Source organism: Leiobunum rupestre, chromosome 1, assembly GCF_980474605.1.
Source record: "Leiobunum rupestre chromosome 1, qqLeiRupe1.1.hap1, whole genome shotgun sequence".
Taxonomy (NCBI): domain Eukaryota; kingdom Metazoa; phylum Arthropoda; class Arachnida; order Opiliones; family Sclerosomatidae; genus Leiobunum; species Leiobunum rupestre.
In genome coordinates this window covers 92,776,096-92,800,804 of record NC_143384.1, presented here as the reverse complement: position 1 = coordinate 92,800,804, position 24,709 = coordinate 92,776,096, and the positions used below count along the sequence as shown (strand labels likewise).

The window sequence follows — 24,709 nt, the reverse complement described above, 5'->3', positions numbered from 1 at the left end:
ACAATTTCGAAAATTAACAATTTCGAATATTAACAATTTCGAAAATTGCCAATTTAGAAAATTACCAATTTAGAAAATTACCAATTTAATAAATTACCAATTTAGAAAATTACCAATTTAGAAAATTACCAATTTAGAAAATTACCAATTTAGAAAATTACCAATTTTGAAAATTACCCATTTAGAAAATTGTCAATTTAGAAAATTACCAATTTAGAAAATTACCAATTCAGAAAATTACCAATTTAGAAAATAACCAATTAAGAAAATTACCAATTTAGATAATTACCAATTTAGAAAATTGCCAATTTAGAAAATTACCAATTTCGAAAATTACCAATTTTAAAAATCACCAATTTAGAAAATTACCAATTTAGAAAAATTCCAAATTAGAAAATTACCAATTTAGAAAAATTCCAAATTAGAAAATTATCAATTTAGAAAAATTCCAACTTAGAAACATTCCAAATTAGAAAATTACCAATTAAGAAAATAAAATAAATTAATAAAAAACGGAAAAGAATACTAAGCCTTCGCCAAGTTTTAAATCGGTTTCTTAAGCCGGAAATTAAAAAGAAAAACCATTCAAAAGCTAACAAATTTACCAATGTTGACATCAAAACGAAGAGTTAATCCACTCATTTAGAATTAGTGGTAGTTGGGACATTAGTGATTTATCAAAGATGATCAATTTTAATTATTATGGTAAGGCATTTGCGTTTCCAAAATTTCAGGCTCTGTAGAAACTTCTCCTAATCTAATTCTGACATGTGGCATGTATTTACGATAAATCGAAGTAGGCTGAGGTTGAAATGCACAGGTTTCGTAATTTATGGTATACGTTCATCAACTGACAGTTGTGAAAAAGTCTTCTACATTGAACGCTTAAAAACGCTATTCCCAAAAACAAAAATATTGTGCGTTTAGCTGATTCACGGCAATTTAGTCATTGATTTAATGTGAAGTGTGTCCTAGTTTTTCCGAAATGGCTAATACAAAAGTGTCCAATGGTTGCCTGCTGTCACTTTTCTTTCTTCAACTAGAGATATTTGGGCCAATCTCGAGTATCGTTGATACTGTTCCGAATATTTTAAAATTTGTTGTTGGCTCAACCGACTCCGTTCTAAAGAATGTGTTAACCCTCGATCCCAATTTGAAGACCAATTTTTTCGACCCGGATTTGACCAAGAACACGGTGAGTTGAATCGTACCTGTAACTGCGAATTAAAACTATCCCTTATCTTGGACAAATAGGCGAGCATTTCACGGCTAAGATTTTCCTTATAATACATTGAACGCTTTTCTACGCTAGAGTCAACTGATTACGGATCTCGGCTACCCCGTGGAAGAGCATAAAGTGACCACGAGCGACGGCTACATTCTGAGTCTGTTTCGAATCCCGAAACGAAATAAACCAGCGGTGCTCCTGCTCCCCGGATTGTTCCTGTCCTCTTCGAACTTCGTGTTGAACTCCTTCGCCTTCCAGAATTTAGGTATCTTTATACTGACTGTAATAAAGTAATAGGGCTACCGATTGGTTTCCGAAGGCATCCATCCATCCCTGTTCTCTGAGTGCGCGACTTTCTAAGCGCTTTAAAGTCTCCAAAGTAAAAATGAAAACAGTTGTTAAAATCAATCAACTTAAAAATCACTCCTTCAATAATTGATTTGGATATAATTTTAATTAATGTAAAACGACTTTATGCATATTATCTGTAAACTTGAATACATTCTTTAAATTGGAACAGTTTAATGCATTGCTATTGTAAAATTGGTTGCAAGGTCTAACACTCGGAACTCTGCTAACTCTTATATTCCCGTTGATAATATATCACCTTTTCTACGTGAATGCAGCCAATACAGTGCATTGGGGTCCGCGTTATTTATAGGGCCCCACTGTAATTGGCTTAATAATAGAAGGGGAATATTCCCAATATTATATTATTATAATACCATTATTTTAATCTTCGCAGCTCTTGTTCTATCAGATGAAGGCTACGATGTCTTTTTGGGCAATTTCAGAGGGACAATTTACTCTCTCGGGCACGTCTCGCTAAAAACAAATGACCCAAAATTTTGGAAATTCAGGTATTCCTCAAAACGGTTTTTAATAGACGTAGTAACTTAATTATTACCTCATTCCCAATTTTAATGACATAAATCAATAAGCTGGGACGAAATGGGTCTGATGGATTTACCCGCCATGATCGATTTTGTCTTGTCCACTACTGGTCAACAGCAATTGTACTACGTCGGTCATTCCATGGGAACAACCAACTTATTTGCCCTTCTGTCGACAACTACACCGATCAATTACAATGACAAAGTAAGTTCACATTTTTGTCTATGAAACCTAATTATACAGGGAGTTTCAGAATGTCATGCATAAATTTTTAGGAGTTGCAGGGGGTGAGTTGAGAAGTATGCCTGTTTCTTCCTATTTTTCTACGATGAGTTAAAAGATCGCCAGAGAGCTTCAAATGGTGGCCTACTAGCCCGTGGAAGTAGGCTGCAATAAGCTGAATTAATGGCTTCAAAAGTAACTTGACGATTTAGGCCTAAGCTGGTGCCTAGCTGATTATTATTATTAAGCGCCAAACCAAGGATCAGGGAAATGCGAACATTAAGGTTTGGGTTCGTGTGAAAGTTAAAAAAGGATTTTGTAAACAAATCGAGGTAACCAGCGTAAAAAAGTAAACTTAAACAGTATGTAAAGTCCCTGATGCTTGGTTTGGCACTTGTTGCAGCCTACTTACAGGGTATAGTAGGCCACACTTTGAAGCTCTCTGGCGCTCTTTTAACTCATCGTAGGAGAATGAAAAAAAAACCCCTACAACTACTTAAAGTTTTTGCATAACCTTTTGAAACATCCTGTATATCTTGATTATAATATAATATAATATAATATAATATAATATAATATAATATAATATAATATAATATAATATAATATAATATAATATAATATAATATAATATAATATAATATAATATAATATAATATAATATAATATAATATAATATAATATAATATAATATACTATAATATACTATAATATACTATAATATACTATAATATACTATAATATACTATAATATACTATAATATACTATAATATACTATAATATACTATAATATACTATAATATACTATAATATACTATAATATACTATAATATACTATAATATACTATAATATACTATAATATACTATAATATACTATAATATACTATAATATACTATAATATACTGTAATATAATGTAATATAATGTAATATAATGTAATGTAATGTAATGTAATGTAATGTAATGTAATGTAATGTAATGTAATGTAATGTAATGTAATGTAATGTAATGTAATGTAATGTAATGTAATGTAATGTAATGTAATATAATATAATATAATATAATATAATATAATATAATATAATATAATATTTTATATTATTTGATTAAATTAAATTCATATTTATCGATAATTATATATTCCGAATATTAAATTAGGTCCTAATTCAAGGATAGCTTTATCTTTTTGGCGCATTGAGATTTGCTTTAATACGTTATAGCTAATTTTATTTTGAATGTTAAGTTCTCATAAGTATTTTCAGTACTAGATAAAAGTGTATTTTATCTAAGAAAATTTGTGCTATTCGTATTATTTTTAATTAATTAAAACCAATATTATTTAATTAAAAAAACGATTTATTTAAAATGAAACTCCGCAGTGATCTCGTGAAACGTGCACAAGCAAGTCCTGAATCTGACGTTGTCTTAGAGTTTCGACAATATGCACATTTAAAAGCTAATAGAGAACGCGTTTAAAATGATATCGACGTTGACATTCAAGCTTCTACAACGCTTTTCTGAACGTCTCTGTTCTATGAGTTCACATTTTAGTTCATTTCTTTATTAAGCGCTCTCCAGTTTGTGTCAGAAATTACATTTGCGGCGTCCTAATTATTTGACGTTTTAGATCAAAATTGCAGCGTGTATGTCTCCAATTGCTAAATTAACACACGCCACAGCTCCGATCGTTCAACTTTACCAATTTGCGGACCTCATTACGGTAACTATCTCAGTAGGGGCGTGAGATATAACTAATCGAATATGGAATAGACCTTGAAATTGTTCGCGAATAGTCGAATATCCAAATCCGAATGATGAAAATATTTGGTGTTTCAAAGTTTTTTGTTGTTGAGTTTCAAGACCACCAGAAATATGGCAATGGATAATATCAGGAGACATGACTAGGAGTTGACAGCGGCTGCCGCGGTGAATGGGCCCCGGCGTCTTGAACACAAATCCCGTTTTTCTCAAGAATTCCCGCTTTCTACCCACCCCTCGAATTTTCTTTCTGGCGTTTTCTTTTATACTCGGCCGTCGCGTGAGATACTAAACACTGTTTTTCGCGCCTTTATTTTACCCCTCTTACTTGCCTCCCGCTCGTCGACCATTGCCTCTGCCCTCAGCGGGGAGTCTAGCATCCACTCTTGGGGTTCCCGTAATGGCGGATGGGGATGAAAGGGGGAATTCAAAACATGGACGCGCCCAGGAAAATACCGCAAAAAAGAGTGTATACTATCAACATTGCGCCCTCTGGGAAAAAAAACCCTTCTCGCGGGCTCACGCTGAGGCAGCTCTACAACCAAGGATCCTATATGTTAAAAGGATAGGTAGCGCTCAGGCCAGCCCGTGTTTTCAAAACGCCGGCAGCGCCGTCGATATTAAGAGAGCCTCTAAACGTGGGACGTCTCTCAAGGACAAGTTTTGGCGGTGCTTCCCCCATGTTTTGTCCTTGACGGAATCTAAAGACGGATTATCTATCGCGCATGACCCACCGACGGCTGTGCCATTTTTCGTCCCTCGCCTCATATCCTTCTAACAGATAGGAGCCTTGCTACAACCCAGTCAGAACCGTTTTTTTCTTCAGCGGTAGTTCCCACAATCCTCGAGACGGGAGATACCACGGTTTGGGGGGGGTAAAGGTTAGAGAGGGGAAAAACACGTTTTTCGTTAACAGCGCGCGTTGGGAAAAGCGCCCGGCTGTCAATTCCAAGTCATGTCTCCTGAAAATATCGCATAATTCTGCACAGTCAGGCCTCTTATGGGCTAGATTATTGGGCCTTGATAATCAACTTATTTATTATTCAAAATATTATTTTGAATTTGATCATTTAACTGGCCCTAATTTTACCTTAGAAATATTTGACGAAACTATTCGACATTTTAAATAAGCTATTTGGTTCCGAGGCGCAGATCAATCCAATGTTTATTAGGACACCCTCGTATGTTTAAATCGTGATTAGATTAGATTTAAATTAAATCTGTAGCTGAACAAAGATTAAAAATGTCTTATTTATAATTAAATTTTTAATCACCCTGTAACAAAGTGATCTGCTCCTCTTTTGGTACGACTATTTGATATTCAATTCGATCTACAAAAAATGGTTATCACACCTCTATACCTCAGACATAATTACAGTTTTAATAAATTAATGGTAAAAAACCCAAATATCGGACAGGTTCTGACCGTCTTAACTGGAACCAAAGGCTATTTTCCGGCCACCAATGATTTGATTAATTTACTTACCGACGTAGTATGCGGTAATGGGGCGACTGATGTACTTTGCCTAATCGTTGCCGGAATCCTTTATGGATTCGAATCCGAACATTTGAATCGGGTAAGAACAGTAAATATTCTTACTAGAGGAAATAAATAGATGCTCCTGTCATTTCGCGCCCATTTGCGAAAATATATATGCACTCCTCTCTTTTCGCGCCGATTTGAGAAACGAAATATGCGCTCCTCTCTTTTTGTGCCATTTGATAAACGAGATATGCTCTCCTCTCTTTTCGCGCCGATTTGAGAAGCAAAATATGCGCTCTTCTCTTTTCGCGCCATTTGAGAAACGAAATATGCGCTCCTCTTTTTGAGCCATTTGAGGAACGAAATATGCGTTCGTCTCATTTCATGCCTATTTGAAAAACTAAATATGCACTCCTCTCTTTTCGCGTTCATTTGAGAAACGAAATATGCGCTCCTCTCTTTTCGCGCCATTTGAGAAACGAGATATGCTCTCCTCTCTTTTCGCGCCATTTGAGAAACGAGATATGCGCTCCTCTCTTTTCGCGCCATTTGAGAAACGAGATATGCGCTCCTCTCTTTTCGCGCCATATGAGAAACGAGATATGCTCTCCTCTCTTTTCGCGCCATTTGAGAAACGAGATATGCGCTCCTCTCTTTTCGCGCCATTTGAGAAACGAGATATGCGCTCCTCTCTTTTCGCGCCATTTGAGAAACGAGATATGCGCTCCTCTCTTTTCGCGCCATTTGAGAAACGAGATATGCGCTCCTCTCTTTTCGCGCCATTTGAGAAACGAGATATGCGCTCCTCTCTTTTCGCGCCGATTTGAGAAACGAAATATGCGCCCGTCTCTTTTCGCGCCATTTGAGAAACGAGATATGCGCTCCTCTCTTTTCGCGCCATTTGAGAAACGAGATATGCGCTCCTCTCTTTTCGCGCCATTTGAGAAACGAAATATGCGCTCCTCTTTTTGAGCCATTTGAGGAACGAAATATGCGTTCGTCTCATTTCATGCCTATTTGAAAAACTAAATATGCACTCCTCTCTTTTCGCGTTCATTTGAGAAACGAAATATGCGCTCCTCTCTTTTCGCGCCATTTGAGAAACGAGATATGCTCTCCTCTCTTTTCGCGCCATTTGAGAAACGAGATATGCGCTCCTCTCTTTTCGCGCCGATTTGAGAAACGAGATATGCGCTCCTCTCTTTTCGCGCCATATGAGAAACGAGATATGCTCTCCTCTCTTTTCGCGCCATTTGAGAAACGAGATATGCGCTCCTCTCTTTTCGCGCCATTTGAGAAACGAGATATGCGCTCCTCTCTTTTCGCGCCATTTGAGAAACGAGATATGCGCTCCTCTCTTTTCACGCCATATGAGAAACGAGATATGCTCTCCTCTCTTTTCGCGCCATATGAGAAACGAGATATGCGCTCCTCTCTTTTCGCGCCATATGAGAAACGAGATATGCTCTCCTCTCTTTTCGCGCCATTTGAGAAACGAGATATGCGCTCCTCTCTTTTCGCGCCCATTTGAGAAACGAGATATGCGCTCCTCTCTTTTCGCGCCATTTGAGAAACGAGATATGCGCTCCTCTCTTTTCGCGCCATATGAGAAACGAGATATGCGCTCCTCTCTTTTCGCGCCATATGAGAAACGAGATATGCTCTCCTCTCTTTTCGCGCCATTTGAGAAACGAGATATGCGCTCCTCTCTTTTCGCGCCCATTTGAGAAACGAGATATGCGCTCCTCTCTTTTCGCGCCATATGAGAAACGAGATATGCTCTCCTCTCTTTTCGCGCCATTTGAGAAACGAGATATGCGCTCCTCTCTTTTCGCGCCATTTGAGAAACGAGATATGCGCTCCTCTCTTTTCGCGCCATTTGAGAAACGAGATATGCGCTCCTCTCTTTTCGCGCCATTTGAGAAACGAGATATGCGCTCCTCTCTTTTCGCGCCATATGAGAAACGAGATATGCTCTCCTCTCTTTTCTCGCCCATTTGAGAAACGAGATATGCGCTCCTCTCTTTTCGCGCCCATTTGAGAAACGAGATATGCGCTCCTCTCTTTTCGCGCCGATTTGAGAAACGAGATATGCGCTCCTCTCTTTTCGCGCCATATGAGAAACGAGATATGCTCTCCTCTCTTTTCGCGCCATTTGAGAAACGAGATATGCGCTCCTCTCTTTTCGCGCCGATTTGAGAAACGAGATATGCGCTCCTCTCTTTTCGCGCCATATGAGAAACGAGATATGCTCTCCTCTCTTTTCGCGCCATTTGAGAAACGAGATATGCGCTCCTCTCTTTTCGCGCCATTTGAGAAACGAGATATGCGCTCCTCTCTTTTCGCGCCATTTGAGAAACGAGATATGCGCTCCTCTCTTTTCGCGCCATTTGAGAAACGAGATATGCGCTCCTCTCTTTTCGCGCCATTTGAGAAACGAGATATGCGCTCCTCTCTTTTCGCGCCGATTTGAGAAACGAAATATGCGCCCGTCTCTTTTCGCGCCATTTGAGAAACGAGATATGCGCTCCTCTCTTTTCGCGCCATTTGAGAAACGAGATATGCGCTCCTCTCTTTTCGCGCCATATGAGAAACGAGATATGCTCTCCTCTCTTTTCGCGCCCATTTGAGAAACGAGATATGCGCTCTTCTCTTTTCGCGCCCATTTGAGAAACGAGATATGCGCTCCTCTCTTTTCGCGCCGATTTGAGAAACGAGATATGCGCTCCTCTCTTTTCGCGCCATATGAGAAACGAGATATGCTCTCCTCTCTTTTCGCGCCATTTGAGAAACGAGATATGCGCTCCTCTCTTTTCGCGCCGATTTGAGAAACGAGATATGCGCTCCTCTCTTTTCGCGCCATATGAGAAACGAGATATGCTCTCCTCTCTTTTCGCGCCATTTGAGAAACGAGATATGCGCTCCTCTCTTTTCGCGCCATTTGAGAAACGAGATATGCGCTCCTCTCTTTTCGCGCCATTTGAGAAACGAGATATGCGCTCCTCTCTTTTCGCGCCGATTTGAGAAACGAGATATGCGCTCCTCTCTTTTCGCGCCATATGAGAAACGAGATATGCTCTCCTCTCTTTTCGCGCCATATGAGAAACGAGATATGCTCTCCTCTCTTTTCGCGCCATATGAGAAACGAGATATGCGCTCCTCTCTTTTCGCGCCATATGAGAAACGAGATATGCTCTCCTCTCTTTTCGCGCCCATTTGAGAAACGAGATATGCGCTCCTCTCTTTTCGCGCCATTTGAGAAACGAGATATGCGCTCCTCTCTTTTCGCGCCATTTGAGAAACGAGATATGCGCTCCTCTCTTTTCGCGCCATTTGAGAAACGAGATATGCGCTCCTCTCTTTTCGCGCCCATTTGAGAAAATATATATGCACTCCTCTCTTTTCGCGCCCATTTGAGAAGAAAATATGCGCTCTTCTCTTTTCACGCCATATGAGAAACGAGATATGCGCTCCTCTCTTTTCGCGCCCATTTGAGAAAATATATATGCACTCCTCTCTTTTCGCGCCCATTTGAGAAGTGAAATATGAGCTTGTCTCTTTTTGCACCATTTGAGAAGAAAATATGCGCTCTTCTCTTTTCACGCCATATGAGAAACGAGATATGCGCTCCTCTCTTTTCGCGCCATTTGAGAAACGAGATATGCGCTCCTCTCTTTTCGCGCCATTTGAGAAACGAGATATGCGCTCCTCTCTTTTCGCGCCATTTGAGAAACGAGATATGCGCTCCTCTCTTTTCGCGCCATTTGAGAAACGAGATATGCGCTCCTCTCTTTTCGCGCCATTTGAGAAACGAGATATGCGCTCCTCTCTTTTCGCGCCATTTGAGAAACGAGATATGCGCTCCTCTCTTTTCGCGCGGATTTGAGAAACGAAATATGCGCCCGTCTCTTTTCGCGCCATTTGAGAAACGAGATATGCGCTCCTCTCTTTTCGCGCCATTTGAGAAACGAGATATGCGCTCCTCTCTTTTCGCGCCATTTGAGAAACGAGATATGCGCTCCTCTCTTTTCGCGCCATTTGAGAAACGAGATATGCGCTCCTCTCTTTTCGCGCCATTTGAGAAACGAGATATGCGCTCCTCTCTTTTCGCGCCATTTGAGAAACGAGATATGCGCTCCTCTCTTTTCGCGCCGATTTGAGAAACGAGATATGCGCTCCTCTCTTTTCGCGCCATATGAGAAACGAGATATGCTCTCCTCTCTTTTCGCGCCATATGAGAAACGAGATATGCTCTCCTCTCTTTTCGCGCCATATGAGAAACGAGATATGCGCTCCTCTCTTTTCGCGCCATATGAGAAACGAGATATGCTCTCCTCTCTTTTCGCGCCCATTTGAGAAACGAGATATGCGCTCCTCTCTTTTCGCGCCCATTTGAGAAAATATATATGCACTCCTCTCTTTTCGCGCCCATTTGAGAAGTGAAATATGAGCTTGTCTCTTTTTGCACCATTTGAGAAGAAAATATGCGCTCTTCTCTTTTCACGCCATATGAGAAACGAGATATGCGCTCCTCTCTTTTCGCGCCATTTGAGAAACGAGATATGCGCTCCTCTCTTTTCGCGCCATTTGAGAAACGAGATATGCGCTCCTCTCTTTTCGCGCCATTTGAGAAACGAGATATGCGCTCCTCTCTTTTCGCGCCATTTGAGAAACGAGATATGCGCTCCTCTCTTTTCGCGCCATTTGAGAAACGAGATATGCGCTCCTCTCTTTTCGCGCCATTTGAGAAACGAGATATGCGCTCCTCTCTTTTCGCGCCATTTGAGAAACGAGATATGCGCTCCTCTCTTTTCGCGCCGATTTGAGAAACGAGATATGCGCTCCTCTCTTTTCGCGCCATATGAGAAACGAGATATGCTCTCCTCTCTTTTCGCGCCATATGAGAAACGAGATATGCTCTCCTCTCTTTTCGCGCCATATGAGAAACGAGATATGCGCTCCTCTCTTTTCGCGCCATATGAGAAACGAGATATGCTCTCCTCTCTTTTCGCGCCCATTTGAGAAACGAGATATGCGCTCCTCTCTTTTCGCGCCATTTGAGAAACGAGATATGCGCTCCTCTCTTTTCGCGCCATTTGAGAAACGAGATATGCGCTCCTCTCTTTTCGCGCGGATTTGAGAAACGAAATATGCGCCCGTCTCTTTTCGCGCCATTTGAGAAACGAGATATGCGCTCCTCTCTTTTCGCGCCATTTGAGAAACGAGATATGCGCTCCTCTCTTTTCGCGCCATTTGAGAAACGAGATATGCGCTCCTCTCTTTTCGCGCCATTTGAGAAACGAGATATGCGCTCCTCTCTTTTCGCGCCATTTGAGAAACGAGATATGCGCTCCTCTCTTTTCGCGCCATTTGAGAAACGAGATATGCGCTCCTCTCTTTTCGCGCCGATTTGAGAAACGAGATATGCGCTCCTCTCTTTTCGCGCCATATGAGAAACGAGATATGCTCTCCTCTCTTTTCGCGCCATATGAGAAACGAGATATGCTCTCCTCTCTTTTCGCGCCATATGAGAAACGAGATATGCGCTCCTCTCTTTTCGCGCCATATGAGAAACGAGATATGCTCTCCTCTCTTTTCGCGCCCATTTGAGAAACGAGATATGCGCTCCTCTCTTTTCGCGCCCATTTGAGAAAATATATATGCACTCCTCTCTTTTCGCGCCCATTTGAGAAGTGAAATATGAGCTTGTCTCTTTTTGCACCATTTGAGAAGAAAATATGCGCTCTTCTCTTTTCACGCCATATGAGAAACGAGATATGCGCTCCTCTCTTTTCGCGCCATTTGAGAAACGAGATATGCGCTCCTCTCTTTTCGCGCCATTTGAGAAACGAGATATGCGCTCCTCTCTTTTCGCGCCATTTGAGAAACGAGATATGCGCTCCTCTCTTTTCGCGCCATTTGAGAAACGAGATATGCGCTCCTCTCTTTTCGCGCCATTTGAGAAACGAGATATGCGCTCCTCTCTTTTCGCGCCATTTGAGAAACGAGATATGCGCTCCTCTCTTTTCGCGCCATTTGAGAAACGAGATATGCGCTCCTCTCTTTTCGCGCCGATTTGAGAAACGAGATATGCGCTCCTCTCTTTTCGCGCCATATGAGAAACGAGATATGCTCTCCTCTCTTTTCGCGCCATATGAGAAACGAGATATGCTCTCCTCTCTTTTCGCGCCATATGAGAAACGAGATATGCGCTCCTCTCTTTTCGCGCCATATGAGAAACGAGATATGCTCTCCTCTCTTTTCGCGCCCATTTGAGAAACGAGATATGCGCTCCTCTCTTTTCGCGCCCATTTGAGAAAATATATATGCACTCCTCTCTTTTCGCGCCCATTTGAGAAGTGAAATATGAGCTTGTCTCTTTTTGCACCATTTGAGAAGAAAATATGCGCTCTTCTCTTTTCACGCCATATGAGAAACGAGATATGCGCTCCTCTCTTTTCGCGCCATTTGAGAAACGAGATATGCGCTCCTCTCTTTTCGCGCCATTTGAGAAACGAGATATGCGCTCCTCTCTTTTCGCGCCATTTGAGAAACGAGATATGCGCTCCTCTCTTTTCGCGCCATTTGAGAAACGAGATATGCGCTCCTCTCTTTTCACGCCCATTTGAGAAAATATATATGCACTCCTCTCTTTTCGCGCCCATTTGAGAAGTGAAATATGAGCTTGTCTCTTTTTGCACCATTTGAGAAGAAAATATGCGCTCTTCTCTTTTCACGCCATATGAGAAACGAGATATGCGCTCCTCTCTTTTCGCGCCATTTGAGAAACGAGATATGCGCTCCTCTCTTTTCGCGCCATTTGAGAAACGAGATATGCGCTCCTCTCTTTTCGCGCCATTTGAGAAACGAGATATGCGCTCCTCTCTTTTCGCGCCATTTGAGAAACGAGATATGCGCTCCTCTCTTTTCGCGCCCATTTGAGAAAATATATATGCACTCCTCTCTTTTCGCGCCCATTTGAGAAGTGAAATATGAGCTTGTCTCTTTTTGCACCATTTGAGAAGAAAATATGCGCTCTTCTCTTTTCACGCCATATGAGAAACGAGATATGCGCTCCTCTCTTTTCGCGCCATTTGAGAAACGAGATATGCGCTCCTCTCTTTTCGCGCCATTTGAGAAACGAGATATGCGCTCCTCTCTTTTCGCGCCATTTGAGAAACGAGATATGCGCTCCTCTCTTTTCGCGCCATTTGAGAAACGAGATATGCGCTCCTCTCTTTTCGCGCCGATTTGAGAAACGAGATATGCTCTCCTCTCTTTTCGCGCCATTTGAGAAACGAGATATGCGCTCCTCTCTTTTCGCGCCGATTTGAGAAACGAGATATGCGCTCCTCTCTTTTCGCGCCATATGAGAAACGAGATATGCTCTCCTCTCTTTTCGCGCCATATGAGAAACGAGATATGCTCTCCTCTCTTTTCGCGCCATATGAGAAACGAGATATGCGCTCCTCTCTTTTCGCGCCATATGAGAAACGAGATATGCTCTCCTCTCTTTTCGCGCCCATTTGAGAAACGAGATATGCGCTCCTCTCTTTTCGCGCCCATTTGAGAAAATATATATGCACTCCTCTCTTTTCGCGCCCATTTGAGAAGTGAAATATGAGCTTGTCTCTTTTTGCACCATTTGAGAAGAAAATATGCGCTCTTCTCTTTTCACGCCATATGAGAAACGAGATATGCGCTCCTCTCTTTTCGCGCCATTTGAGAAACGAGATATGCGCTCCTCTCTTTTCGCGCCATTTGAGAAACGAGATATGCGCTCCTCTCTTTTCGCGCCATTTGAGAAACGAGATATGCGCTCCTCTCTTTTCGCGCCATTTGAGAAACGAGATATGCGCTCCTCTCTTTTCGCGCCCATTTGAGAAAATATATATGCACTCCTCTCTTTTCGCGCCCATTTGAGAAGTGAAATATGAGCTTGTCTCTTTTTGCACCATTTGAGAAGAAAATATGCGCTCTTCTCTTTTCACGCCATATGAGAAACGAGATATGCGCTCCTCTCTTTTCGCGCCATTTGAGAAACGAGATATGCGCTCCTCTCTTTTCGCGCCATTTGAGAAACGAGATATGCGCTCCTCTCTTTTCGCGCCATTTGAGAAACGAGATATGCGCTCCTCTCTTTTCGCGCCATTTGAGAAACGAGATATGCGCTCCTCTCTTTTCGCGCCATTTGAGAAACGAGATATGCGCTCCTCTCTTTTCGCGCCATTTGAGAAACGAGATATGCGCTCCTCTCTTTTCGCGCCATTTGAGAAACGAGATATGCGCTCCTCTCTTTTCGCGCCATTTGAGAAACGAGATATGCGCTCCTCTCTTTTCGCGCCGATTTGAGAAACGAGATATGCTCTCCTCTCTTTTCGCGCCATTTGAGAAACGAGATATGCGCTCCTCTCTTTTCGCGCCGATTTGAGAAACGAGATATGCGCTCCTCTCTTTTCGCGCCATATGAGAAACGAGATATGCTCTCCTCTCTTTTCGCGCCATATGAGAAACGAGATATGCTCTCCTCTCTTTTCGCGCCATATGAGAAACGAGATATGCGCTCCTCTCTTTTCGCGCCATATGAGAAACGAGATATGCTCTCCTCTCTTTTCGCGCCCATTTGAGAAACGAGATATGCGCTCCTCTCTTTTCGCGCCCATTTGAGAAAATATATATGCACTCCTCTCTTTTCGCGCCCATTTGAGAAGTGAAATATGAGCTTGTCTCTTTTTGCACCATTTGAGAAGAAAATATGCGCTCTTCTCTTTTCACGCCATTTGAGAAACGAAATATGCGCTCCTCTTTTTGAGCCATTTGAGGAACGAAATATGCGTTCGTCTCATTCCATGCCTATTTGAAAAACTAAATATGCGCTCCTCTCTTTTCACGTTCATTTGAGAAACGAAATATGCGCTCCTCTCTTTTCGCGCCCATTTGATAAACGAATCCAGCACTCCTCTCATTTCGCAGCCAAGTGAGAAAAAAAAATCGGTGCTAATTTCCTTTTGTACCTATTAAAGAAAAGAAGTCAGAGCTCCTCTCTATTCGGTTCATTTTAGAAACTAAATCGGCCCTTTCGTTTGGCATTTACGTTTATTTAAGAAACAAAGTCAGCGCTTCTGTATTTTCGCGCGCATTTAAGAAACGAAATTGGCTCTCTTATCTGTTCGCGTTCATTTGATAAGATAAATTGGCACTGCTCCATTTTCGCGGCTATTTGTTTAACGAATTAACTTTTTTCGCATTCCCTTGAGAAAAGAAATTGGCGCTCCTCTCATTTGGTGCTCCTTTGAGAAACGAAAAAGGAAAGACAAGTTTTATTGCAGACCCACATTTTACTTAAGCTTGATTGTTTCAGACCAGGCTTCCTGTATACGCGAGTCGTGTAGACGAGGGCACATCGTCTTACAGCGTCGTCCATTATGGCCAGGTATTTGTCATTTTACGCATTACAAGTTCTTCATCTATGTGTACCAAGTAGGCAAGTAAGCCTTAGAAGTTAACTTCCCTTCAGGCTTATCACCAAAGTGAACATTTCTGCTGCTCCTTTGAATACACCATCCCAAACGTTTAGTAGCTAACTATTTTGATAGAGATAAGGGCGTATACCGAATATATTTTTAATGGGTGGCGCAATTGAGGTTCGAGATTTAGAGCCCGTGCATGTTCTACTAAAGAATAACAATAAAATTTATTTCGCAAATACTAACTTGGCGGCAACTACTTAGGTATGCCCTATACACAAAACATTTAAATAAGTAAATAAACAAAAATAATTAAACGAGTAAAATCCAAAAACCAATTTCAGTAAATTAATTTAAGAATTAGAATTAAGTTTATTAGAAAACAAAAACTCTAAAACCAAAGAGCGAAGTTGTGGAATTAAGTACTGTGTGGCAAATGTTTCCAGGCGCATAGGTCATGCATCTATTTAATTTAACATAGGATCGAACTGCCGGGAGCTTAAGGTCACATGATCACCTAGAATAACTGGCCAACGACAGAGGTGAGCGATATAGGGTGGTAATTAGAAAGATCCTTACGCTTATCCGACCGTTTAAATACTACAACGACATTAGTGACCTTCCAACCCGATGCAAGAGATGACTTCTAAAGGCGTTTATTATTAAGCCGGCCGCACCCATGAGACGCAAAGCGAGCAACGCGACGCAAAATTTCAAAAATTCCTAATTTCGCATACGCTTTGTTGCTCGTGAGCGAACTTGCTTTTTGAAACGATTCATGGGTGCGTGCTCAAAATTCGCTGGCGAACTATGCATTCGGCTTTATACATTGGGTCAGAAATTTACATACCGGTGCTCCGAGCGAATCAAAAGTCTACTACACCGGTGGTCTCATCTTAATGCCCTTCGCCAGCGTCCACAAGCCCGGACAGGTGACAAATCCAGCATGGGTAGTAGTACCCTACTACTGATGGTCTCATCCCGACAAAAGGTGCAGAAATGGGGCGACGAGTTCCCACTTCGCGCTTAGCTGTGAGATAGAGAGTGGATGCTATAGCAACTCCAGCCGACACCCTACCTACGTAGGTAGAGAGCCACACCCTTCAGAAAAAGCTCCTAAAGGAGAACGACGGGCACCCAGCGGTCCACATAACCCGGCACAGCTGGCACCGGATATCCTGGTGTGCTCCAAAAGGCCAGGAAACAGGACCAGTGCGTCTCATATGGAGACCCACCGCCCCACAGCAGGCTACCCAATCCGCCTCCGGCTTTATACAATACGGTCCATAGGCAGATACGTTCTTCAATGGTTTCCAAGTTAATGCTACGTCTGACAAGTCCCCAAAAGCAAAAGAGAAACGTTTCGGAGATGGTCCAAGGGAAGGTAGAAGAACTCACCAAAGGCCGTTGCTATGGCCAAAGCATATGACAACTCCCCATTGTGGACTTTAAATGATGACGGAGATGGAAGCAGGGATTTTGAGTGGACCAAACTCCTAAACTGTTTCAGATACCTGACTTCTTGTTACTTAAAGCGTGGTTAAAATCTCGAAACTTTTTGCAATCTAAATCCTTCAGTGATTTCCGCAGCTATTAAAAGAGTGATTTTTACTCATGGCGGCCTTATACTAGATCAATCGTAATCCAGGGCGAGCGCTTTTTACAACAAATGCCTATAGCTGGAATATTATCCTTTACACATGCCCAAAGGATATCCAGTCAAAGTTCCCAAGTCACACCAATATCACTCGAATCAAAAACACAACGTCGTAGACAGTTTCAGTTAAATCACCTTCTTAAATATAGTACGATGAATACTCTGAACTATAAACGCAGGTGATCACAACCAGGTAAGTTGTCTCCAGTGTGAATTTCAGTGAGGAAGCGCTGGCCATTTATAATTTAACCCATGTCAATAAATTTATTCCTGCTCGTCGGATAAGTCTAAGTTTACTCAAGCATGAGGCGAAACACAGTATCGCGATCCCAGGACACTGGTTTGACCGGCCAATATGTTAGTTGAAGTCTCCATTAATGAAAAATCGCCTCTATGGCAACACCATCCTCAACCGGAAAGGACTGGACGGAGTAGCATGAAGAACATCTCCTCCGCGAAAGGTAACGTCGTCTTGAGGGAATGTCCCGTGAGTTAAAAAATCGCGGATTTTGTTACGCAAGCTGCGAACGTTTGAGATTAATTTTGGAACGATACGCGGGCTTGTAATCGATGGCGATTGTTTCGATTTCATAAATGAAGAGTCGCCAACTGTGAAAAACGAATCATTGACTCGTACGAAAATCACATTGTCAAATTTGGGACATTGGATCAAGATTCGATCCAGTCATATCCATAATGGATCAAATATTTTTGGGTCAAATAATCTGGATTAAGATTCGATTCAGTCATATCCAGAATGGATCAAATATTTTTGGATCAAATAATCTGGATCAAGATTCGATTAAATCATATACAGAAATGATCAAACAATTTTAAACCAAAAAATTTGAAACAAATAATTTTGAATCTAATAATTTTGAAATAAATAATTTTGAAACAAATAATTTTGAAACAAATTATTTTGAAACAAATAATTCTGAAACAAATAATTTTGAATCAAATACTTTTAAAACAAATAATTTCCCATCAAATAATCTTAATCAAAATTGTATCAATTTATATCCAGAAAGGATCAAATAATTTTGGTTCAAATAATCTTGATCAACATTGGATTCAGTCATATCCAGAAGGAGTCATATAATTTTGGATCAAATAATCTTGTTATATCCAGAAAGGATCAAAAAGTTTTCGATCTAAAAAATCCCGATCAAGATTGCATTAAACGTACACATCAAAGAAAACATATACCAATTTTCTTATATAATTTTTTATTTAAAATATACTTTTATTATTAAAAATTATTATTATAAATAATGTTTTTTATAAATATTATTATTAATTATTATTACTGATAATGATATTACGAACTTTCTAAACAAATTAATTTATTGCAATTAAATCTTAAAAAACACTCAAATTTTTATGATTTTTGAATCCAACCTGACGTTGCTCAATATTAAATTTATTAATAAAATAAAGCAATTAAAATCCTAGGCTTTAATAAACGTACTATTGTTCTTCTTAACTTTTTCTTAGAGTTTTCATGTTTTGTCCTTGTAGCATCAAAATATAATCAAAACTTTACCGACATTTTAACCTACTTCAAATCGCATTAAGACCCTAAAACAATTTCTTAAAATAAATTCAAAAATAAACCTAAAATTCGCAATGATTAAAATTATTGCTAATGGCTAAAATAAACCACGAAACCCTCCCACTAAATTTTTTTTGTTAATTCTTGGAGCTCTTGAAAAATCAAAACTAATTTACAATTCCCAAAATTTGGGACTCAAGATTTTATGGAATTAAGAATATTGCTTTACTGTGGCTTCTTTCATATAATTTCATCAAAATTGGATCCCAATTTTATCAAATTAGTGGAATTTCGATTTTAAATCTTACACTTAATCTTAATTATTTAGATTCTAATTAACTTCACTAGAATCTTTTTAATGGTAGTTGCCAAAAAAATCCAAATTAAATAAATCCACGGAAAAAAAATCAATTTCATTAAAACCCAGAAGTTGAAAAATGTACAGAAAAAAAAGCCAACTAAAAAAACCCCAATGTTATCTTTTTTCGGTAAAAATTAAATTAAAATTAAACAGTTTTAACTTTTAGTCCAGTTGATTTCTTTTAGTGAGCGCTTTGTGTCTTCATTGCTAATGGAAATAAATAAATCAAACCAAGGAAACGACAAATTATGTCGGGAAGGACATATGTACGTTATACATGTTCGTGGTCGTGAACAGATACGTTGGCGTTGTGTAAAAGGGAACTCTTTTAAATGTAGAGCCATTTTAAAAACCACGCTGTGCGTCTCGGACCCAAAATTATTTCATAACCACAATCATCCCGCAGATAGGAAAGAAGTTGAAGTAAAACTAAAGGAGAATCTAGAATTAAACCATCTGCGATCTTTGCCGAAGCTGGGTCGCAACTGGATGAGGCGAATGCCACCAGAAAACACCGTCAAGAGGACGATTAGAAACTTGAGAACTTCACACCACCCTAAAAATCCAAGTTGTCTCGAGGACGTTAAGATCGAAGGTGATTGGTGCACTACTGGAGGATAATGGTTCAAGTGCAAAAGAGCGAATCATTATAAATGAGAAAACAAAGATATCGCTTTGCTTTCTTTAATATAATACTTTATTGTCAGGATAGATAAAGTAAAATACACTTATTGGGCTCCTGAGTACGCACTTATATTACGTACACCAGGCATTCAAAAACAATATTAACATAAAACAAAATAATACAAAACAAGATTACCAACACAAGACAGAGATAGAGATAAAAATAAACAGAGTGGGCAAGGGGTTGATGAGACGGGAAATAATACGGATAATAAGAAAACTAAGCGGAAACACTATAAAAATTATGTACAGACAAGAACAGGTGAATTGGGGAAGCTAAAGAGATTAAGTGGTAAATAGTACACACAATACAATAATATAAAACTAATTCAGATATTTACAAGGGGGAAACGGGGAATGACTAGAAGGTCCAGCCCCGAAACTTGTCCAAACTTTATCAATGCCTCGGATTTACACCTACTTAGTTGTAGTTTTATAAATAGCTCAAGCGGTTGCCCATTTATATTTTGACAATGTATTACACGCTATTCCTAGTTGTTATCAAACCGAAATTTATCCCTTAGGCTACACTATTTCAGATCTTACCTAAATATAATACTGAATTCAAATGGAATATACACTGCATCCGAATTGGATCCAAACTTGTCCAACAATTAATTGAGCCCCTTTTGATATTGTATATTATTTTTTTAATTTAATATCTAACGTTTTGGCTTTTTAGATTATTTCCGCAGATAGGTTTCAAAGGTACGATTTTGGCAGAGAGGACAACTTAGTGAAATACGGAACGGTAAATAAATATCATTATCAAAGAGCCGACTAAACGTAGCAACGCTTCCGAGTTTAGCTTGAGTGAAGATATAGGTTAAGTCTAATTTAGGTTTAATGCATCGATTGTCTTCTGCTGGAAAAAAGTTATTTTAGATTGTTTGAGATGATTTTAGAGCGAAGAAACTTGGGAGCCGCTGCTACGTTTGGTCACACCATGAAATTGTGTAACACAGTGAAACTGTATCATTACCCTATGGGCCCTTTTTGAAAAGCGATGGGTGGAGTGATGTGTCATTTAAATGCTAGTTAGCTGACGGGAATAGACGACTGTTCCTAGCGGCTCTCGGTAACGGTTCACTGAGAAAACAGAGAACGGCAGTTTTAGGCCTTGTCTCGAGTTAAGTGACCAGATAGCCGAATTAATGATCAACTACACGAAATTCATGTACACAGTTTTACATTATCCAACAACTTCAATGATGAAACCAATCGGGGTTTCTTAAATTAATTGTTTAAATGGTTTTTTTGGTTGAGTCTATGTCAGCCATTTTTGCCTGTGGCAGCGGCTACGGCTGGGACAAGCACGTATTCTTTTAAAAGTCAATTGGAATAAAACTTTTAAACTTCTTATGAAATTCCCGATGTTAAATAAATTGTTGCTCACGCTAAAGTCGATAAAATACCCGAAACCATTGAAATAGCGATTTCCTTTTAACTGCTCGAAATTCACTCCGAATTCGTCTCCCAAATCAGCAAACTCACACCAAAAATGAGAACGGGATGATCTCTAACGCGTGAGAGTAGTATAAGGAACTCGAGAGATTGGTCAAAGCAGACCAAATCATGCAAATGGAACACGAAATATGGATAGAAGAGATCTTGAGTGCTCGAGAGTAGTAAGTAAAACGCGCAAAAATTGATCGACGCACGTTAGATCACGAAAATGGAGCACGAAATGTTGATTAGTTATTTGAAATTTTTCTTTTAACGTCGTCTATTTTACAGTCTGAACCTCCGGAGTACGAGATTGGGAAAATAACGGCGCCTTTGGCCTTCTACAGCAGTAAGAGTGACGCCTTGGCGACTCAACGAGATATTGACTTTTTGCGTCAACAGCTGAGACCGGGAGTTCTGGTGCGGGATTTCATCGTTGAAGCCGAAGATTATTCACATACCGATTTCATACTGGCTGTAGATGCTTACAAATACGTGTACAAATACATTGTCCAACTATTCAACGAAAATACATCATAAATTTTAGAGGAGCATAAATAGCAACGCCAATGTCTCTACTACTAATCCGTTTGGCCATGCCTTTATTAATATATATCGTTGTAAATTTCAATTATTTCAGATCAATGCTAATAAATTGTGGTAAATGTGTCCAAATTAAAATCTTCAAATAAATTGCCGTCAAAATTAAAAGTACTATAAAGTACTAGCACTCCTTTGTTTGGTCCCTAGCCGCTATTTTGGGTGCGTTTGTTTGTCTATGGATAGAATAAAAAAAATTAAACTTTTAGGAGACATAGAACGTGCAGGAGGTCACTTGACAATTTTATATCTCTAATGGTGCTCGAGATGCATTTTAAATGACCTTGAAGACATGGTTCAAGGTCAAGGAAATTTCCGTTTTCAAGTGACCTCCTGCACGTTCTATGTGGTATGATAATTTCAAATTCCTGGCTTAAACAAATTTTGAGTTATTGGCCCTGTATAGTTTTATTGGGTAACACGCTGTATATCTTATCAATGAAGAGTTAGTCTATGGTGATATCTCGGGTGGTAAAAATAAATTATATTTCCCGATTTAACTATTATTGAAGATCATCAGTTGAAATCTATGTTCGAGTTAGCTGCCCCAGCTATAAAAGTTGTCGATCGGGTCAATTACACCCTTTTGGGCGCGCCCCTCTCACCCGTGGCGATCTCGCAATGCCTCGCCATTAAAACAGAATCTTTGAAGGTCATGTCTTCGAACCTCCAGCATGTTTCGGCACATCACGGCTTTTTCTTATTGAAAAATTCTTTGGCCATCCCTAAGTTGCTATTTCTCCTGAGAAGCGCTCCTGTTTGGCTCCACAAGGAAGGCCTAGCCTCGTTTGATAACACCCTCAGGCTGGCACTACAAAACGTCACCAATACCTTGATGGACGAGCTTTCGTGGGAACAGGTATCTCTCCCTGTCGCTAAAGGGGGCCTAGGCATTCGCCACTCTTCCAAACTCGCTCTTCCGGCGTTTCTTTCTTCAATCCACAGTGTGACCGATTTGGTGAAAGATATTCTCCCTAATCTTGTTGTCGACCCGCCAGTTTCGGTAGTTCGCGATGCCCTTAGCGAGTGGGGCCTATCCACAAGCGAAGCCCTTCCATCTCCGGATCAGCGGGGTTACCAACGCGTTTGGGAGGCTCCGATCATCGACAAGTCCGTGCAGCATTTGTCGGATTGCGCTGTTAGCGACCGCGACAAGGCTCGCTTACTGTCAGTGAGCTCCAAAGAATCGGGTGCTTGGCTCAACGCCCTTCCGTCGCCATCCTTGGGCACTCATCTAGACGATGACTCTTTTAGGATAGCTGTCGGTCTACGTTTGGGAGCCCAAATTTGCGTCTCTCATACGTGTGTTTGCGGTGGCCAGGTGGACTCTTTGGGCACCCACGGCTTGAGTTGTAAGCGAAGTTCGGGTCGCTTGTCGCGCCACGGTGCCGTAAATGACCTTCTGAAACGCGCCCTGGTTTCTGCTGGCGTTCCTTCCCTTCTGGAGCCACCCGGACTTTCTCGCCATGACGGAAAACGCCCCGATGGCATGTCAATGGTACCGTGGTCAGGTGGTAAAGCCATCGTTTGGGATTTTACCTGCACCTTCCTATTTGGTCTCTTCATCTTCAGCCCCTCTCTGGGCCGCTACCCAGGCTGAAACAAAGAAGAGATCCAAGTATTCGGATCTCGATAGCAAATTCATCTTCCATCCAGTGGCCATTGAAACCCTTGGCGCTTTCGGTCGCGATGCTTTGTCGTTAATTCACGCCATAGGCCGTAGGATTCAAGATATCTCTTCCGAGCCGCGCTCCGTAGAGTATCTGGTGCAACGCATCGCGATTGCGGTTCAAAGAGGAAACGCCGCCTCTGTTTTGAGCACTTTTCGGCCGGGTGCTTCTTTGGAAGACTACCTCTTCCATTTGAACTAAATTTTTGTTTTGGTGTAACTATTTGTCAATAAATCCCACTATTATTCTAAAAGTGATTGATGACGAAACCCACGTACTGAAAGGAATCAGACTTTTTGACCTTTTAAAGGAATATAATTTCTTGCGCGTTCTTTATGGAAGCCCCAACAATTTTAGTAATAACCTCCTTAACAAACCACTTAGCAGTGCCAAATATTTCTGGTAGGCAGAAAAATATTCCCTTTAATAATTTCATTTCGGATTTTAGTCGCTACAAATATTAGAGTCAGTTAAATGCGGTCGTTTTACAAGTAATTATTTACGACATAATATTTTCTCATTTTAGAGTATAGTTTTAAGTTACAAGTTTAAGAGTCTTACATTAATATAAGACCTTTTCAATATCTGTTGCTTGATATTTCATTTTTAAACCGTTTTTGAAAAGAATTTTGGTTTTAATATCATTGGTCATATTTTGGCATGGCTCATACAAACACGGAATTCCTGGAGATCCCAAAACGTTAAGGAAATTCCAAATATTTCGTAGAATCAGAGTAATTGGGGAAGATAACCGAAATGACTAAAATGAGACTTCCCTTTTTTGGGATAAAAAGTTCTCCTGGATCTACCAGGGAAGATATAAATAAAAAGCCTGGAGAATCGTTCAAAGAGTTTTTTTTTCTTGTTGGTCTAGAATTTAATTGCATGTAATCGAATCACATTTACATAAAGGGTCTTACAAAATGGGCCTCTAAGGAACATAATCCCGGATCCGCGACTGATCTGAGCAATAGCAACATTTTTCGGCCCGTAGAGAACGAATCACTTTCGGCGAATGACCGAGGGGGGTTGAACCCGAGGGGCTGATCACTCCGCGTAATCGGTGTACAGAGCCGTACCTTTGACTGTACTAATGGGATTACGCGTCATCTTTCAAGTCCCTACCTTTGCCAATGCTAATCTAAGCGTAATCCGGCGTAATCGATGTACAGACTTTCTAAGAGTGGTTAGCCCCTCGCTAATGACGCAAGACCAACTTTGATTCGCGCTAAAATGTGGGCCTACCATTTGAACCAGGGTTGGCCAAAAACCGGCTTTTTTAAAAAAATTAAAAATCCAGTATGTGTAAAACCCGTTATAACCGGTGGCTTAAACCGGTTAAAACTATTAATAAAAATGCTCAAATTGCTTATATCTAGCCCTCATTTCTTCGAAAATGCTCAAATTGCCCGATTTCAATAATACGTTTTTGCGAGTGACAGTACCTTTACATTGTGAGCTATAGCAGACCTCTTTACCCGCTTTTATACCCTAACATGGCAGATCCCCTAATTGCTTATATCTAGCTCTCATTACAAGTGAAGGTTAAGTTTTAGTTTTTTCAATATTTCTAATTCATTAATCCATTTTTTTAATAAAACAAGTTGGCAAGCCAAAATATACCTCTCCTCGGAAGAATTGTCCCTAGTGGTATTAATCTCTCGAGATAACCCTTAAAGATA

General features: G+C 40.4%; 1 protein-coding gene across 1 annotated transcript; it reads left to right on the top strand.

Annotated features, from left to right (window-relative positions):
- The first annotated feature begins 985 nt into the window (after positions 1-985).
- LOC149968951 (gastric triacylglycerol lipase-like) lies at positions 986-21,297 on the top strand. The gene is made up of 7 exons (XM_090169607.1): positions 986-1,195; positions 1,313-1,493; positions 1,974-2,088; positions 2,170-2,326; positions 5,523-5,681; positions 19,994-20,062; positions 21,049-21,297. The coding sequence occupies exons 1-7, from the start codon at positions 986-988 to the stop codon at positions 21,295-21,297; spliced, it is 1,140 nt and encodes a 379-aa protein (XP_090025733.1).
- The last annotated feature ends 3,412 nt before the right edge of the window (positions 21,298-24,709 follow it).

Bases quoted from the DNA above. Each gene is read 5' to 3' on its own strand.
- LOC149968951 (XM_090169607.1), top strand. From the start codon at position 986: ATGGCTAATACAAAAGTGTCCAATGGTTGCCTGCTGTCACTTTTCTTT. The intron at 1,196-1,312 runs GTGAGTTGAATC...TTTCTACGCTAG, and splicing joins CGGATTTGACCAAGAACACG to AGTCAACTGATTACGGATCT. The intron at 2,089-2,169 runs GTATTCCTCAAA...TAAATCAATAAG, and splicing joins CCAAAATTTTGGAAATTCAG to CTGGGACGAAATGGGTCTGA.